The 20,298-nt window shown below is 36.5% G+C and overlaps 1 protein-coding gene across 6 annotated transcripts in view; it reads right to left on the bottom strand.

Annotated features, from left to right (window-relative positions):
• KYNU (kynureninase) overlaps positions 1–20,298 on the bottom strand; it is a 130,599-nt gene that overhangs the window by 26,076 nt on the left and 84,225 nt on the right. For all 6 annotated transcript variants that reach the window (XM_034424575.3, XM_034424566.3, XM_034424548.3 and 3 more), the window contains 2 exons: positions 6,200–6,298; positions 5,190–5,263 (listed from right to left, as the gene is read on the bottom strand). In XM_034424575.3, the coding sequence (XP_034280466.1) occupies positions 5,190–5,263; positions 6,200–6,298 (173 nt within the window). The remainder of the gene's footprint in view (positions 1–5,189; positions 5,264–6,199; positions 6,299–20,298) is intronic.

Here is a 20,298-nt window from a genome sequence, read left to right as displayed (position 1 = left end):
TATAGAACTGTAGAATGTATCTGGTGTGTTATATTAGAATGGTGAAAGCAATATTGATCACAGATTTCTCTATTGCCTTACATTTCCTATCTTATGGCCTTTGTCTTGTCTCATGCTATTTACACCCACCAACTGAAATTCACATTCCTATGTAGAAGCACAATATCGCTCATTATCTCCAGAGATGTTGGATTCAAAGAGTTGTAAAACAAATTCAAAGTTTTAAATATATTAATTTTTAGAACATTAACATTCTTCTATCCTTCTGAGGTCGATAAAATGGGGACCCAGATTGTTGCGGGGCAATATGCTGATGTTATAAGCTGCTTAGAGAGGGCTGTAAAGCACTGTGAAGTGGTATCTAAGTCTACAGTAGTGGCCAAAATTGTGGAAACCTTTTGGGAAAAGTGTATTTTCTAAAACTAGCTAATAACACCATTAACTCCATTTTTTTTAGAGTAGTACCATAAAATTATATATCAATGGAAAGATAATTTAATCAAGGATGTAATGCAATAACTTTTATGAAGGATTTGCTATTAAAATAGCAGTTACAGTATAAAGAAGAAAACTGAAACACATAGAAAAAATGAGATATACAAAAATTATCACATCAGTTAATACTTAGTTGGGTAACCTTTAGCATAAATTACGGCCTTACAATGTCTTCCCATGGAGTGAACCAAGTTTTTTAGTTCTGCAGCTGTTATAATGTGAAACCAAGATTGAATGATTGCTTCTATTAACTGGATTTTATTGCTGGATCGCTTCTGACTAACAAGTTTCTTTAGTCGGCTCCATAGATTTTCAAATTGGGTTAAGATCTGGGCTATTCCCAGGTCATTCCAGCAGTGGAATATGATTATCTTGAAACTCCGCAAAAAAGTGGTGTTATTAGCTATCAAATCTTAAAAATACACTTTCCCCAAAAGGTTTCCACAATTTTGGGCACTACTGTAAGTGCTCTTGCTATTTATGGTTTTACCTTTTTAATGATGTGAAACTAGTGTAACAATTTTCAAAAGCACGACAAATGTTATTAGGGACTGATAATGCATCCTAATTTATCTTGATAAAATTTAGTAAGTTTTAGTGCCCTTTATTAGTGAGAAGAGTAGGGATTCATATGTCTACACTGATTGCACTTGTAATTTAATAAATTCCAGATGAATTACTTTTCTGAAATATCAATAATATGAAAGAGGGATTTTCAAAAAAAATCTCTATGGGCAATGGGAAATGTTACCCTCATGTGAGCCACAATGTAAAAAAAAAGTGATTAAACAATTTAAATGACAATAGAGAGTTCATGAGGAAGAGATATTTAATTATTTCTCGAAGAGATCACTAAAAGAAAAAGAAATGAAATCATGTTCCCCATTTATACATTGGAATGAACCTGTGTGGCCACTGGGTGTCATCCTTGATTCAAATGAGGATTAAAGACTTTCCAGAAGCAGCATATCACTAACAGCTTCCACAGCAGTTAAATTCTACTCTATTTGATTGTATGGCATAGAGCAAAATGTTCTGCATTTAAATCAGCTACAAAATGGAATACTATGACATAGACAAATTCAGTTTTGTCTCAATGCCTTACTGGGTGACCCGGTGATACTCAGTGGAAAATAAAAAGAAGCAGATGACAAAGATCTTGAACATTAGGAACTAATATGCCAAATCTCAAGACTAATCCATAAATAAACACTAAACAGGCTAATTTGGAAGACTGCAACTATAAACCATTTTAACTTCATTTGCTTCCCCCCACCCTTTTTTTTGTACTGTAATTCTCTGTGATATATTGAGACTGCCTAATGCAGGTTATAGAACGTTGATGGCACCATAACACTGTTCTGTATGTGAACAATCGTACTTTATTGGTTGAATTCTGTCTGCCATAAGAATGGATGAAAGGTTATTCCCCATTGTAAACTAGAACCAAAACAAAAAATTCTTTATGCTGAAAGAGCAGAGTATTGACTAATGCTGCAGATCCCAGGATTATATCTCTCCCGATTCTAAAGCATTCCTTCAATTTGCTATTAAACAGCATAAGGAACTTGGAATCTGCAAAAAAAAAAAAAAAGATCCTCACACTTCTTTCTCTACCATTCTCAGCATCCTACTGAGCATTAAATCTGGATTCAGCCCTTTGTATTTCATTACATTTTGTTTTCTCTATGGATGACCTAGTTTTGTTTGTTAAAGACTGCACATGCTATATCTGCAATCCCGTGACTGGCATTACTGTACTTTTAGAAAATATGAGGGGCGGGTGGGAGAACCTTGTTTCTCTAGCTGAAAGCTAGTTTCCTATATATAGCGACAAACTTTTACTTCTTCTGCCAAATTCTCTTGGGATTATACAACCAGAAGGACTACCTCTTACAACCTATTCTCCACGGAGTATTATAAGTATCATAACCGCAGGACTGAATAGCTGCTCTCATATTAAGGCTATGAGGAGAATTTATCATGCAAAATAATAGATTTCACAGGGAGAGGGAATGTGCAAATTTCAGAGGTTATCCTATAAATTATGTTTCAATATGATTCATGCCATGAAAGTTTAGACTACCATGTAAATAGTACAACCCTACATCACAAGTTGGTGAGCAAAAGAAATTCTGTTTTCCCCACCCACCCACCCCCCTTGATATCAGAGGATTATATTTCAGGTACAAGCAGGACAAATACTGGAACACTCTAACCCTTTCTGTCATTCTACTGTTTATCTCTGTCTCACTCCCAGTGACTTTGCTACCCTTTTTACTCTCTCACATTCACACAGACACTAGGAGTGAAGGAAAATAATAGGATATGTTATCTTGTAACAAGGCTTTAGAGAAGCAGGAAATGCTAGCACATCTTTTACTATAGCTATAATTTCCTTGTTGTGTGCAGATTTACCACATCAAGTGTGCGACTTTTTAAATTCCATTATACTAGATCACAACAACCCCAAGGCAGCAGGCCGTCTTTCTACCTTGTGTTCTACAAAACAAAGAATCACTGTGGCTTTTGCCCATTGTCTTTTCTTCCCATACCCATTTCACCACTTCAATTTGAAATATGAACCATATACCACACTTCTATCAGGCACATTTGGGAAATTATTCATTTATTTAGCGTATGGCACACGTTAGCCAGGAAATAAGCAATCCGGGGAGGTTTCTTTCCTGTCCCTACATGGTTTATTCGCTCACGGGAATCAAACACTGAGCTGCCGACCTCAGCGGAGCACAAGCTCAGCATCTTACCACGTGAGCCACCGTGGCCCCCACACATTTGGGAAAGGGGGGCTTCTGACTTTCAATTCCAGGAACACAAACATAATAGGGAAAAGCTAAAATTCTTGTTACATTGGAGTTTTGTTATCATAGCTGTAATCTTCACAAATCAGGTCCCATTAAACAAAGAGTTATTTAAAGAAAAAATGGAAGACAATATTAACTGGTAAATCTTCCTGCCTCCTCCACAAAGTCTATATAGAATAGAGGAAGTAGTCTTCTTGATCAAGTACTTCTGCAACAATTGGCATCTACTGCCCTTTTGTTCAAGCCAGATGAATAAAGAGCTTGATTCTTCATGGTAAGTAAGAAAACAACACACTGATTAGCAACGTACGGTACACAGGCAGTCCTCACTTAATGACCTCTCGTTCAGTGACTGTTCAATGTTGATGGTGCTAGGAACGAGTGGAACTTATGATTGGTCCTTGGAGATCCAGCCTTCGCAGCATACCCATGTGATCACAATTCAGGTACTTGGCAACCAGATCAAATTTACAATGGTTGCAGTGTCCTGCAGTTACATGATATTCTTTGCAACCTTCCCTGCTCACTTCCCAGGAAAAAAGTCAACTGGGAAGCGGGCAGGGAAAGTCACAAATCACTCTGGTTAAGTTTCCCACCCCCACCCCCCCTGTTCTTCCTGAGCACTGCCCTACACCCTCCTTTTCATAGCTTCCCTACACTCTCATGGATCCATGCCCTCCTTTCCTCAACCTTCCCATGCTGGCACTGATCCCTCCTTCCTTTGGCCTTCCTCTGCTAGTGCATGCCTATGCTCTTGCCTCCTTGGTTTTCCTGTGCTTGAGCTGCATGGCAGTAATTCACATGCTGCTTGCATCAGGCTTCCTCCATGTTCGTGTGGCAACGCCACACTCCTTACCTGAGACTCTTCACTGCTTTCCACTTAATGACCCACACGTATCTTGGGGTTACAATGGCAATCTGACTGCCTCGATTGCTGTTGTTAAGCAATGCGGTCAAGTGATGTTGTGCTTTACAATACCCTGAGCAATGGCAATCACTGTGATCCCAATTGCCATTCTAACCTGAAGATGTGCAAAAGAGAAGAGCTGAATTTATATTAAGCATATGGAGTTATGTGTCTCTGACTCTCTGTATTAAAATGCTCAAAATGGTATGATCTTCCTGCAACTGAAAAGTGATCTGAATTTATCTGAATGCTTGAGCATCACCTAATACTGTGTAATCACAGGATCATTCCCTTACAGTGATTTTGCAGGGTAGGAAGCTTAGATCTTCACTCAGATCTTTCTTCTCTGTGCAAATTTCTTAGAACAATACTGTACTTGTGTAATATTTCATGATTGCTTGACTATTTCACAAAATGCTTGTTTTCAACTTGTGCAAAGACAGTCTTTTACTACTGCGAACATGTGCAAGATATACTAAGTGTGTGTGTGTGTGTTTGTGTGTGTGTGAGAGAGAGACAGACAGACAGATCTTGGCACTTCATGACATACAAATTCTATTACAACTTTAAAAATGCAGTTTTTGAAGAAACAAAAAGTTGTGATTTGATGTTAATGCCTTATTTTACTGCAGTAGAGAGAGTCAGAAGTCAATGTTTCCTTTTCTTTTTTTCCCCTTACCCTTCCTCACTTCTCTTCCTCCCCACCGTTCTCCTATTTACTTTTGTAATTTGTATCTTATTTAATCTTATAAGTAAAAAAAAAAAAGTTAAACCTAAAAATGCAGTTTTTAAAGAAATGCTTCCATTCTTCATCCAAAAGGCAGAAAAATATGTCCCCTTCATAGGACCACATCATAACCCATGCAAACATGTGGTTTATATTTATCAACACTTTTATAAGTAGAGACCAATGAATTCAGCAAAGGTTAATATTACAACATATTGTCTAGAATGATACTTACGCTGGTTTCATAGTCTTGGAATGTTTCTCATGAATGTAAGCACCAGCTAGACCCCCAGCTCCAGAATTCAGGTACTGTAAGATGGAATTCCTCATTTAAACATCCTCTTGATTTCATCATGCACAGAAAGCAAAACAAGGTGTTTTTTTTCTTTTTTGGAGAGTACTGTCATACTGTGATGTAAATGTGATCCAAATAACTATGAACGGAGGACCCTTAAAAATAGGTTGTTGCTGTTCAGTTGCTATGTTGTGTCCGACTCCTTGCCACCCCATGGACCACAGCACACCAGGCTCCCACTGTCCTACACTGTCTCCTGGGGTCCACTCAAGTCCATGCCGACTGCGCTGATGATATTATCTAACCATCTCATCCTCTGGAGCTACTTATAATTGTCCTTCACTCTTTCCCAGTAGCATATTGGCACTTTCCGACCTGAGGTGTCCTATCTTTTAGTCTTTTGATACTGTCCATGGGTTTTTCTTGGCAAGGATACTAGAGAGGGTTGCCATTTCCTTCTCTAGTGGACCATGTCTTATCAGAGAGCTCACCACAATGACTGGTCTTGGCTGGTCCTGCATGGCATAGCTCATAGCTTCTTTGAGCTGCGCAAGCCCCTTCACCATGACAAGGCAGTGATCCATGAAGGGACTATCTATTCAGTTTCTAGCCTTTCTTTAGATTGAGAAAGAACATTTAAAATGTATCCTTCAAGTTCTGCTGTGCATCAGTAGAATTTTTGTTTCATACTAATTTATGGAAAGTTCTCTCACTCTCATTTTTGGACTCGTACTGCTATTTTTTATCCATGTTTACTGATAAATCATTTTATTTAAGTGCACTATTCATTATCCTACTCAACATGTAAAATATATCGAAAGTTGTGTGAAATAAATAAAGGGTTATCCTCTCTGACATTTAACCAACTGTTCCATATTGGCTCTGAGTTTGTGCAAGAGCAACCGAAATTAATTACTGCTAATTATTTTGACTGATAAATATATGCTCACCTTGTAAGAACACCAGCAAGCGAAGTCAACTCCCCACTCATGTAAATGTAGTTCTACGTTGCCAACAGCATGGGCCAGGTCAAATCCAACAAAGCAGCCCTTTTAGACAAATAGATGTCATCATGTTTCTTTACATTTTTACTGAACTTTTAAAAAATATACTTTTTTTTTTACAACTTTTACACAATTGTTAAGAACTTAAATATTTAAAAACAGACATATTAGCCTTGATGACTTGAACTTAGAAACAGATGAGGTAATGTTCCAAAAGTGCTTTTTCCAAATGGCAACAACATTTAGCTTCTCTGAAGCTAATGCATGTTATTTTATTGGCTTGGAAGTCCATGTTGAAAGAAAAATCTTTTTTTAGATAAAAGTCATATTTTCCCATCCAAAACTATACAGGTAACTTATCTTTACGTCTGCCTAATTTTCATGGATCCTAAGAACCCCCTTTTCATTTATTTTGAAATATTTCTAGCATTTCCATATTGTGAAAACATGTTCACCCCAAATTGGAAATAAATTAAGAGAAGTGTTTAAAAAGTGCTAAAAATTCAGCTTAATATGTTTTTTCCCCATGACTTCTATACACATTTCACTTCTGAAACTGAAAGACCGTGTAAAATACAAGCTATGGTTTATTTATACAAATTGCCACTTGATGGCAGTATGTTTAAATAAAAAAATAGCAGCAGAAAAATAAAATGTTGAAAAATACAGTACATTTTTTGTATGGACTGCACACTGAAGAATATTTTACATATTCTTTAAAAGCCTTTATAAGTATGGTGGGAGGATGAACAGCAAGGGCATAAATTCTGAAATCTTTTCTCAAATAAGAACACAAAGACTTAGGAAATGTTGGCTTCTGTCTTTTTCGCCATCTAAATTATTAAAGCCGTATTTCAATATATTAACTCTACTTGGCTGTATCTCCCTCTCTGAAAATAATTGCATTTATAAGTGCAACATGCTAATTCTAATGAAGCCACTAATGAGGCTGCCAGCACAGAAAAGTCCTTTCAGGGTGAAAGGACAAACTTGCAGACTGTGTAAGTTTCAAAATAAAGCTGAAAATGATAGATTAAAAAAAAAATAATACAAGTGGGAAAATTAAACACTGCTGTGTGCTATTAATGGATATTTTTTTAGCCAGAATTAATTGCCATCAAACTGGAATGGTGGTTTTTTTTCCAGGTTAGAGGTATCTCAAAGAGATGGATTCCAGTGGTTTTTCAACCTCTTTTTATTTTTTGGGGTGGGTCGGAACTTTGTGGCTATTAAAGGTAAAGAACATTGAGTGCTGAATGTCCCAAATGCTTAATATTGCTGTTGTCATCCTTATATTTACAAACCTTGATGCTGAAATGCCAGCAGCATTTTGGTTGCTTTAGTGATGGTGGTTGAACTTCTGTTGGTTCTATCCTTAAATTTGCCTTAGTATTAATTGAGACATTAACTACTGAAGTAAAAGACACTTAAATCTATCTATCTATCTATCTATCTATCTATCTATCTATCTATCTATCTATCTATCTATCTAACCTTGCATTAAAACAGAAGTCTTTAGAATGTATCACAAGAATGTTTAACAATAGAGGAAACCTCAGAATTAATAATAATATTTACCAATATACCAATAGCTCATATGGAATAGATTTGCTAGTCACTAGGCAAAGAAATTCATACAAAATTTAGCATACTTCACGTCAGGATTAAATTGAGCAGGGCTATTTGTTATATACTGTCAGGAAAGGGGAACAACCCAAAATTTCTATCCTATGATAATAAATCCATTTGGATTAAGTAAGTAAAGTAGTTCTGACAGAACAGAATATCTGTAGCTGTGGGTTGAACTAAATAAAGTAGTTGTTCATCTCTACATCTATAAATTGTTTACAATAACTATTCCTGAGAAATGAGGAAGGAAGGAAGGAAGGAAGGAAGGAAGGAAGGAAGGAAGGAAGGAAGGAAGGAAGGAAGGAAAGAAAGAAAATAAATGGTTATAAAGAATAAGAATAAATCAGAAAGAAGACAAGATCTGAATCTGTACTATAGCATGCCTCTTAAGCAGTACTACACAATTTACAGGGAAAACAGTACCCATAACAAAAGCCGGACAATTGGATGGTGATGGGATGTGTTTGGAATTAAACCAGCCGCATAGTAAATTCATGTCATGTCATGTCTAGAGAATAAGATCTGACTAGAAAATATTGACTGAGTTGTATAATAAAGATGGAGAAATAAGTTTGAGATGATTTTTCAAGCTTATTTAGTTCATTTAACATTTTACAATGAAATGTCTACATGTATGCATCATCACTCTGGAAAGAAACTCAAGAAATTGATTTGAAAAAAATAAAAATAAAATAACTTAATTAGCAAATATCTGTCAATGAGTGACAATGATATTCCTTAATTCCCTCAGTGTAAGAGAAGCCTCTATATATTACATGTCTTTGTTGATCTCCTCCTCTTCCTCCTCCCACCCCCCACTCCCAGGTTCAGAATCAGGGCTAATACAAAACAAAAATACTGCATATTCCAGCTCTCATTTGGAGGTATACGAGAGATGTTTATTTCTTCAAGGCTGGACACTTGATTTTCATAATGCTAGATGCTTCTAGAATATATAATGCACAGGGACATGCATAAAGCAAAAGGAAAATGAACAAAACACTGTGTTCCAAGCATGGGGTAGGCCAGCCTTAGCCAGAACATTCTGCAAAAACATTTTAAGTTGGTTGTGTTCTGACTGAAAATACAAACACGCCTATCATTCTATCCCTTGGTATTATGCAAAGCACAGAAAACAAATAAGAAATATTAAACCAAAGAGATTACAACCATGAAATACATAAATAGAAAACAATCTAGTCTGTATCGTCACTATCCATTCTTCTCCATGAGATACTATCTTTGCAAACCATCATATCTTCCACCAGGTCCATACACTTCTCATTTCTCTTTTTTGGTGATGTTATTAAACCACGATTTTCTTGGTTTTCCCCTACTCTTCATTCCTTCTTCCTTCATGTATTTCTTTTGAGATTTAATCTTTGTTTATCACATATTTTCTCTAAATCAAAACATTGGAATTCTCCTTAACAAAGTTAACAACCAATTCCTCTGTAGTAACAGTAACAAAGTTGGAAGGGACCTTGGAGGTCGTCTAGTCCTACTCCTTGCTCATGCAGGAGACCTATACTAGGGATTCGAACTACCGAACTGCCGACCTTTCTGATCGACAAGCTCAGTGTCTTAGCCACTGAGCCACCTTAGCATTCACTCTTGCTACATTTCCCTTTGCACAGAAGAACAATAATCATATTCTTCTGTTAAGGTGCTTGACCTTCTTTCAAATACCTTAAAACAAGTCACACAACCATTCAACAAGCAGACCACTTCCATATTTTAATAATTCTGACCTTGGCTATAATAAATGAGTTAATCATTCCTCAGTTATCTATCTCCAACTTCACCTTTTAATGTTTTTACATTTATGATATCCTTTTTATTATTATTTTTCTTCTTTTGTTGTTGTTGTTCAGTCATGTCTGACTCTTTGTGACCTCATGGACTAGAGCACACCAGCTCCTCCCCCATCCTCTACTGGAGTTTGCCTAAAATCTTGTTCATTGCCTCAATGACATTATCTAACCATCTCATCCAATCCCCTTCTCCTTTTGCCTTCAATCTTTCCTAACATCAGAGTCTTTTCCAATGAGTTCTCCCTTCTCATTAGGTGGCCAAAGTATTTGAGCTTCAGCTTCAGTATCTGTCCTTCCAAAGAACAGTTAGGGTTGATTTCTTTTACAATTGACTGATTTGATCTCCTTGCAGACCAAGAGATTCTCAAGAATCTTCTCCAGAACCACAATTCAAAAGCATCAATTCTTTGGCATTCAGCCTTTCTTATGGTCCAACTCTCACAGCCATGCATTACTACTGGGAAAAACATATAGTTTTGACTACACGGACCTTTGTTGGCAAGGTGATGTCTCTGTTTTTTAATATGCTGTCTGGGTTTGCCATAGCTTTCCTCCAAAGGAGCAAGCATCTTTTAATTTAAGGTTGTTTTTTTTTCTTCTACACTAACATTTATAGCATTTATTTCAATTCCACTCTTCAATATATCACTATTATTCTCATACAAATCTCTGTATGATATTCCTTCCAGTCCAATTTATTTCATCGTATTTACTTTCAGTTCTGTTCACTCAACTGGAGGCTCCTTGATCAGACCTCTTTATCTACTTTTAAAGTATTTTTTTAAAGTTTCCACCAAATACACTTTCAGTTTTCAATGCCTCTTTTAATCTTAACAATTTTCCTTGCTCTCTTTGACTTCGACTAACTTTCTTCCGCTCTACACATTATGAAATAACTCTCTTACCCTCTGTTTTGCATTTTATAGGCGTTTTGTCCAAGAATCTTTTGTTTGTTTCTTATTTCCTATTAGCATTAACTCCACATGCTTCTATTGCATAGTGGAACATGAGATTTTCATCTGTTCCAAGCAGCTTCCATATCCTCTTGCTTTGCATCTATTTTCCATTCATTCCACTGCAAGAGCAAGTAACCTTCTAATATATTTTCCTGCTGAAGAAATATTTTCTTATTGCTGTTATTCAAATTTCAACCTAATTTCTTTCATGGCTTTTGTTGGAAACGTAGCCAAACTAAAATAATAATGAAGTAGACTTTTTCAATGAAATCTTTTAAGTGTCCACATAACTGAGCCCAACAATGAACTGACAAAAAAGAACCTATTTCAATGCAGCTCATGAAAATATAAACAGTAAAAAACATATTTTTTCTGGCTACTGCTCAAGACTTTTTTTAAAAAAGATTGGACAACTATTTATCTGACATAGTACAGGGTCACTTGCTGAAGCCGGGGGTTGGACTGGAAGACCTCCAAGTTCCATTCCAACTCTATTATTCTATTCTAAAGAAAATTCACATTGAGAATGCACTCTTCTTTCACCTGGCAATCTGTCTGCAAAGCACAATAAGTAAAACAAAGCAACCTAGTTTTTGCATTTGGCAGCAGATAGCAACACTATCTGCAACACATATGTAGTACATACATATTTTTGTATTGTACTGCATTGAATGCCAACAAAGCAACAAAATGGCCAATTTCCAATGCCATTTTTGGCAAAATTAGAAGTGGGTATAGAAATAGAAGATCTGTCAGAAATAAACTGTTTCCATTCCTATCTTGGAAACAGAATCCTATCATCAGAAAACTATCAGAATTGTTCTTTCAAAATTCAGCATTTTGAGCATTGCGTACTTGGTATGATTTGTGCAGAGTTATCTGCAGGATCCCGAGATTGCATCCAAATGCACCATAATCTCCATTCTATCCATACAGACTGTTTGCATTGTCACAGCACACAAACAAAAAGGACAGAGCTTATGGTATGACACAACAGCTGGCCTTGACTTCCCTTTTTTTTTCATTTTAGAAAATTTAGGGATTCTAAAGATATAGAAGTGATATGCCTTTCAGAGGCCTACCACAGCCTTTTCCACTATTTAATCACCTAAACATTTGGAAAAAAAAAACATTCCAACGCTTCAGCCTTAACTCTTCCTATGATATCATTTGTTATTTATTTATTGGATTTATTTATTGTATAATAACTAAGCCTTTAAGCACTGGACAGCTCTCAAAACATAAAACAAGATAATACTAAGATCTAATTATGCAATTTAATAAGGATGAAATCATTCTGATGTCAATGGTTCCACAATAATAAATCTCCAAAGAACTTGGGGAAAATAATCCAGAAAGCCATGAGACTGCCACTTCAGGGGCCAAAGAAGCAATCTGCAGAAAACCAGAAGGCTAAGATGTGGCTCCCATCCCTTCAAATACGCTAGAACCCACATACTAGCTAATATTGTGTTGCAAAGTGTGAAATTGTTAAAGGTTTCTAAACTATTGGAGGATACTGTACACAAAGCTCAGAATTACAGTGAGAGGATTTTTATGTTCGTTCTGCTTGTTTTTCTTACAAGTGTTTTATTTTCTAATTAAGTAATGTTATCAGTGCAGTGAGAAGTTGGAGTGGGGTTTTCTGGCTTTTTAATGCAGCTCTATCCAAAGTGTCTTGATCAAGATTGTTGTAGATAATGTTTTTGATTGGCCTATCTGGCTTGCTTGGTTGTACTGTTTTATATTTGCTTCATTGTCCTCCTTTTTACTTTTAATGAGCTAAATCTTCAGTTCGTTCAAATAATGTCCTAGAACTTGATTGCTTTTCTTTTTCTTTTCTTTGTCCCTTCTCACAACATTTTTCAAAGCTTTAACAACCCTCTTTTTGTAAAGCCAGTCTAGGAAAGTTACTCAGGTCACCCTGTTTAGTTTGTTATATGCAAATCCTTTTTTCATCTTAATCAGACAGTCTCTTTTGCATACATAGTAATACAGCATCTTTTTTCCATGTTATTCTTATAGAAATCCACTTTCAACTGTCTCCTTACCAGATACAACCTGCTCCTCTTCCTTAGATACAGCAATCTACATATAGAGGCAGAGACTCTTAAAATTAACTTCTGCGTCAATTGTTCAAAAATATCCTTCAATATGTTGAATATTAAAATACTTTGCTCTATTCTGTTTCAATAAGTCAAATTTAAATGTTCTTTTCTTTTAATTACAGCCTTTAGTTCTTTCTGGTTCTCTCTCATCTCCAACTTTCAAAGTCTCATCCTACATTTTTTAAAAAGAGAATTAAAAACAAAAGCATTTTCTCATGGGATGGAGTCTTATAATTAAAATCTTATTTCAAATCCACCTGAACCCTTAGTTCATTTACAACTTACTAGAATCAAAGTTTTAACCAACCTTTTGCTGTTTATTCCAAAATTATTTTATGTCCTTAAACTTATAGTTAAAACTTCTTTTACAAAGGATTGAAGGAAACTCACCCAGTGCTGTAAAACATGTTGATCCAAAGGTTTTAAAAGCTAAAAAGCAGTTAACAAGCAATTTCTGAAAGCAATTAGAAAATGAAGGAGGCGAATACAATCGCTTTTTGAAAGACCCCAACCATGGTTTCAGCAAAGATAGTGTCAGGGTTCCAAGTAACACCCCCAACGAAAGAAGTCTCCGAGGCTTGAAGTTCCTCAAAATTCCATTTTATTAGAGATATCATATTGGCACATCTGGGAAAAGCCGAATCTGAAAGCTTCCAAGTTTTCCCCACCCAAAGAAAAGTCCAAGTCCCTGCCCAGCACCCATATGGCCAATCAAAGTAGTGTGCCAACTGGAGATGCCTCCCAACTCTAGCCCTCCAGGTGCAGGGCAAGTTATTCTTGAATCTCTGAGAAAGGAATATTATTATGACTATATATCACCCATACTCCATACAATCCCCCCTCCCAGTTTCCCACAATAGTAAATGTGGCAGGCCTGAAGGCCCAATGGAAAAAATGGCTTCCAGGCCTGACAGATAGCTTTCTTTCATCTCCCAGAGAAGGAAACGTGCCACTATCTTGTGGGTAAACCCTCAATGATATAGTCAAGAGAGAACAAATTATGGAAGAAGAGCTATGCTATGTGAAAAGCTGAGGACTCATCCTCCCACATTTTTATGGAGAACCAAAAATACAAAAACCAGGCATACCACTCTGTCTGATTGGTCTGCTATCAATGACCACACAACACGAAGAACCAGTGGTGAAATGTAAAATTTGTTACTACCGGTTCTGTGAGCGTGGCTTGGTGGTGGGAGTGGGGGTGGGGGTAATGTGACAGGGTGGGCATGGCCAACTTTTTTTTTTAATTTTTAAAACCATTTTTTCTACAACTTCTTCAGCTGAAAAGGTTATAAAAAATGATTTTAAAAGCCTCTGATGATCCCAGATGAGTTGCCTGATCATCAGAGGCTTTTTTTTTTACTTTTAAAAGCATTTTTTCGCCCGAAGAGGTTGTAAAAAAATGCTTTTAATTTTTTTTTTAAAAAAGCCTCTGACGATTGTGTGGCTAAACTGGGCATGGGGGGAGAGGGGGCAGGGATTTTTGCTACCGGTTCTCCAAACCACCCACCGCCATTGCTGCCAGATCGGGCGATCCGGTCCGAACCGGAAGCATTTCACCCCTGCAAAGAACCTACCAAAATCTCTTGAAATCTCATTGATGGGAGGGAACATGTTACTAATCCATCTTTACAGTGCCTTAAGAAAATCAAAGGCTTACTAACTAAGGAAGATATGCTTTCTAAATAAATTTGATGTAATTTTTAAAGTGTCTTTTTAATGAAAGGGACCAACCATCTATGTGCAAATTTTCCTAATCAATGCAACAATAGATTTGTCATTGTATTTAGAATGTGTCCTTCCCTTTCTCCACATGCTTTTTTTTTATAGTGTATGCACAGAGATAAAGCAAGTATTTACAGTACCTTCTGAAATTCTGCTGACCTCGTGATAAGGAAACTTAATTGACTATTGTTCTTTCTGATCCCTGAGGTTAAAACAAATCCCAGAAATGTGTCCACAGAGCCTGTCTTTTTAGTAAATTCCCCAAGGCTGGGTCACTGAAAATGAGTTACCTCATGGAGGTGATATAGTCAGTAATCTGCCTGCTTCCTGTTCAACTGCTGAGCTGAATACGGATGGTGTCAGCATCACCAGAAATTCACACATCAGTCTGGGCGAAGAAAAATGCAGCAAATTTTACCAAGCTGAGGAAAAAACAACTACTGGATCACTTGCTGAGGAAACATACCATGGTTCTTTTCTTACAGGGACAGTTAAAAGATTATTTCTAAAACATTAAAATAAATCCATGTCAATGGTTTAAATTATGCTGAGGAGGTTTTGCATCAATATGTATGCAGGTGGTCTCGACTTATAACCACAACTGAGCCCAAAATTTATGTTGCTAAGTGAGACAGTTGTTAAGTGAATTTTACCCCATTTTATGACCTTTCTTGCCACAGTTGTTAAACAGAATCACTGTACTTCCTAAATTAGTAAAATGGTTGTTAAGTGAATCTGACTTTCCCATTGATTTTGGGAAAGGTCGCAAAAGGTGATCATATGACCCTGGGACACTGCAACCATCATAAATATAAGTCAGTTCCCATCTGAATTTTGAACACACGACCATGGGGATTCTGCAAATGTGAAAAACAGTTTTAAGTCACTTTTTTTCACTGCCATTGTAACTTGGAATGGTCACTAAATAAACTGTTGTAACTTGAGGACTACATGTACTGGCTGCTCTGGTATGTACACTATCACCATTTTTAAAAAGCAACAGATCTGTTTTCATGTGAAATATTGTAGTGAACATCACCAAAGGATTTGTTGTGATATGGTTCCCAAAAAGTAACAGTTACTCCTAGCATCTGTATGCTCTGCTGAAATTTACAAAACTCAATCACCCTGAAAGATAAGGCTAAAAGGAAAGTGTGTTTCCAATAATTTCACAGAAAGCTTAAAAACAAAGAATTTACAGAAAGGAATTTGTGTAGGAAGAACAATATCATACAAATTAATTTTAAAAAGGACTTATTTGGAAGAAATTAAATTTAAACTGTATAAATCAGGGGACTAAAGAGTCTATTCTTTTGTAAAAATGGGGGTTTAAGTGGGGTGGCAGAAGTTATTTGTTATTGGATACCCTTCTGTGATTCTAGATTTATTTTTGAATCAAGGGCCAGAAATCAATATACATTCTCTTAGGAGCTATAGAATTGTAACTTTGGTGCACTTTGTATATGCCTACATTTCTAAGTACAGTGATGGCTAACCGTTTCTGGACTGAGTGCCGAAAGCGCCCCCCCCACATATGCGTACAGCCCCCATGCACGTGCCCCCCCATGCATGGCCCCCTGCATGCGCACATATCCCCCTGCACGCGCTCCACTCCCCACACATGCGCAGAAGAGACCTGAAGACCAGCTGGCCAGCGGGAGGCACACGCGCATACATGGTGGAGCTGAACTGGGGTGACAGCTTGCATGCCCACAGAGAGGGCGCTGTGTGCCACCTCTGGCACATGTGCCATAGATTCACCATCTCGGTCCTAGTACTTCCAGGAAGTGATGCAAAAGATTGTTGAGTGGAATCTTGTAGAATGGGTTTTGCATATCCCTAAGCCTAGCCAATGATATGAAATCACAGAAGGAAAACATACAGAAATATGTATTTGGAGCATGTGATTACTGAATGTATTTCTTGAATACATTCTACAAACCACTAGTTAGAATTGGTTCAGTACTGAAGAGCAATGTGGTGTATTTCCAAAATATAGTCCAAAATTTTATGTTAGAATTAGGAAAATAACATCTGCAGAGTGCAAAAGTTGGGCCTCTATCAAGTATGTAATTTTTAGAAATTAATTACAGAACTGAATTTAACAAATAGATAGGTAGTCCTTAATTTACAACCACAATTGAGCCCAGAATTTTGATCGTTAAATCGTTGTGATCATTAAGCAGGTTAATGACATTTTCATTTTTCACCTTGATTCTTTTCTATTTCTATTGCAAAGTTTGATATTGCCAAAACAACTAGAGATATGGGCAGTCCCCCCCACCCCCCGCCATGCTATCACTCTGCTAAACAACACTGTCTTATGCCCTGGGATGTCAAACCACCAAGTAGGGCTGTATTACTATTATCCTTCTCATCTTTCCTGTTACCTATTTCCTTTGCTTCTTATGATAATAACTTGGTTGTTTCTATGATTTATGCTTATTGCTTTTATTAGTATCCTATTATGATTTATGTTGATTGCTTATGTAGTATCTTATGGCTATCACTGAGTGTTGTATCTCATGATTTATCATGATTGTATTTTATTATGATCATGATTTATCACTTGCTGCTTGTATGTACACTGAGAGCTTATGCACCAGAGACAAATTCCTTCTCACACTTGGCCAATAAAGAATTCTATTATATTCTATTTGTAACTTAGTCTTTTCAGAGGATAGGGAAAAGGTTTATCCAGAGTTTTTAAACTGAAAATTTAGATATAGATCAAAATAATGGAGTACATAAAAAAATTAAATGTGGTTGCACAGTGATATATATTTTCAATTTATCTGCTTGTAACTAAAGACTTCTAGGTGTAATAGCTGAAAGACCACAGATAGGAAATGGAAAAGAATTAAAGAGACCAGATACTTTCCCATTCTACCTTACCTCCTGAGTTTGTACAGTATAAGAATACTGATTTTCTTATTATTTGCAAAATTTCCATTGTTCACATGAAAATATTGTAGCTATATTAATCTTACTGTTTACATTATAGTCTCTCTTCTAGGTAGAATAAATGCATTTTAACTTCATCACAAATGTAAACAGGCATTCCAATATTATGTAATACAAGGGTGTCAAACTTGCATCATCACAGCATCGTCACATGACATATCGCAACTTTTTCCCCCTTCGCTAAACTGGGCATGGCCAGCGCATGACACATCCGGCCTGCGGGCCATGAGGTGTAATATATAATGCACAGATTGTCTAGGCATTAAATAAGCCAATCAGTAGAAAGCACATCTAATCCACAGTGCAGTAAGTAGTTTTAAACAAACAAAAATGTTCAGGTTAGGGACCGGAAGTTGGCGTCGCGGCGAGACGCGTGGGGTTTTTGGACGCTCCAGAACCCCCACTGAAAACTCTGCCACTGGACGGTCCGAACTGGACCACACAGACTCAATTTGACTGTGGTAGTGGAGGGCACATCCTGAGAATCCCCGGGACATCGCCAAGTCCCTGGTTGAGTGAGGAAAGCCCTCTCTCCAGCGGCGGAGCAGCAGCCATTAGGCTGCGGAGGCTGTGACAACTTCAGGAAGGAAGATCGGAACGACAGTGATCAGAGCGGTAAGAAACTTTCACTTTTCTTTAAATATTACTAAGAACACCCTTATCGATGTATGAGATTGTGATGGAGAGTAAATGAAGAGAAGCAGCGAACCTACTTTGGACTAATTCTATTTTTCCCAAGTATACATTTTAAAAGACTTGAAACTGCTTAATTGTTTTATTTCTTTTTTGGAAAACCGGACTGGACTGAAAGTAGGAAAAACGACACAAACAATCTTACAAACACTTCAAAGAATGGAAAAACAACAACAAAGAATGGAACAGCAACAACAAAGGATGGAGCAACAGTTACTTAAAACAGACGAAAAGGTGGTCAGCATACAACAACAATGATGAAATATGAAGAGAGATTGGTTAAACTAGAGGAAAAAGATGGCCAAAAAGAAGAAAAAATGAAGGAAATCGAGAATAGACTTAGAGAGGTCGAACAAGGAACATATGGTTTAATTGGATGGGAAATAAACAAAGCAGAATTCTACCTAAGATTCCAGAATGTCGTAGAAGAAAAAGGGGAGGATCTAGCTGAGATTATGAATACGATTCTAGCTGAGGCTTTAGAAGTAACTAAAGGGAAATGATGGAAGGAATTGATGAAATTTATCGAGTTTATACTGGATATGCGATGCGTAATAAGCTTACAAGAGAACTACACATAAGATTTACTAAGAAATCAATTAAGACACAGATTCTTCTGGCTGCTTGTGACAAGGCTTTGGAATACAAAGGGAAAGAAGTTGCAGTTTTGAGACAAATTCCAAGGAAAGTGAGAGAGATAAGAAGAAAATACCAATTCTTGACCAAAGTTTTGTTGCAAAAAGGGATTAACTACAAATGGCTGTTTCCAGAAGGAGTAGGCTTAACATGGCAATTCCAAAGATATAGGCTTAATACAATTGATAAGGCAAGAGCCTTCTATGAGGAAGTTCTTAAGAAGAATGGAAAGGCACCAGGTCCAGATGGACTGCCAGCTGAATATTATAGGACGTTACAAGAATTGTTATCGATCCCAATGCTGGAGGTTATGAATGAAGTAATGATAAAAATAGAAATACCCAAAACATGGACTGAGGCATATATCACTTTGATTCATAAAGAAGAAACAGACTCACAACAAATCAAAAACTATAGGCCTATATCCCTGTTAAATGCAGACTATAAAATCTTTGCAACGATATTGGCAGAAAGACTTAAGAGATATTTGAATAACTTTATACATTCTGACCAAAATGGATTCCTGCCAAAAAGACAAATTCAAGACAATATAAGAATAATTTTAGATACTTTAGACTACTATGAAGCGCATCCTGAAAAGCAGATGGCTTTGATATTTTTATATGCACAAAAAGCCTTTGATAATGTCAACTGGCAGTTTATGATGTTACAAATGGAGGAGATGAGCTTTGGGAAAAAATTTCTTCAGGCAATTGAAGCTATATATACAAAACAAAAGGCCAAGGTAATGATAAATGGAGAACTGTCCGAATTTATTGAAATAGAAAAAGGCACTAGGTAAGGATGTCCACTGTCCCCACTATTGTTTATATTGACATTGGAAGTCTTAAATAGAAATATTAGAGAAGAAAAGGAGATAAAAGGTATGAAAATTCAAAAAGAAGAATATAAACTGCAAGCCTCTGCAGATGACCTGGTTTTTATTTTATAAGAACCATTAACATCAATAAATAAACTGTTAGAAAGCTTTGGAGAGTTTGGAGAAGTAGCTGGTTTAAAAATTAATAAAGAAAAGACAAAGATAATGACTAAAAATATGCTGAAAAAGCAAAAAGAAGAATTGATGGAGATTTCAAATATGCAGGTTACGAATAAGGTAAATATCTGGGAATACAATTGACAGCAAGGTGTAGTTCTCTCAAGGAAAATAATTACAATAAGCGACAGACAGGGCAAGATTTGGAAAAATGGGGAAATTTGCAACTATCTTTAATTGGGAGAATTGCAACTATTAAAATGAATATTTTGCCTAGAATTTTATATTTATTCCAAATGATTCCGATAAAGTTGGACAAGGATTTTTTTATAGATTTGAATAAAATGATATTGAAATATATTTGGCAGGGGAAAAAGGCAAAAATAAAAATGAAGTTGTTACAAGATGCTAAAATGAGGGATGGTTTTGGTTTACCTAACTTTAAACTTTATTATCAAGCAGCTAGTTTAATGTGGACTAAAGAATGGATATTATTAAAAAATACTAGATTGTTAAATTTGGA

The sequence above is a fragment of the Pantherophis guttatus genome, chromosome 1 (genome assembly GCF_059756535.1).
Source record: "Pantherophis guttatus breed Tessera chromosome 1, ASM5975653v1, whole genome shotgun sequence".
In the NCBI taxonomy this organism is placed as follows: Eukaryota; Metazoa; Chordata; class Lepidosauria; order Squamata; family Colubridae; genus Pantherophis; species Pantherophis guttatus.
Note: the sequence above shows the minus strand (reverse complement) of the source record. Positions and strands in the feature narration are given on the sequence as shown.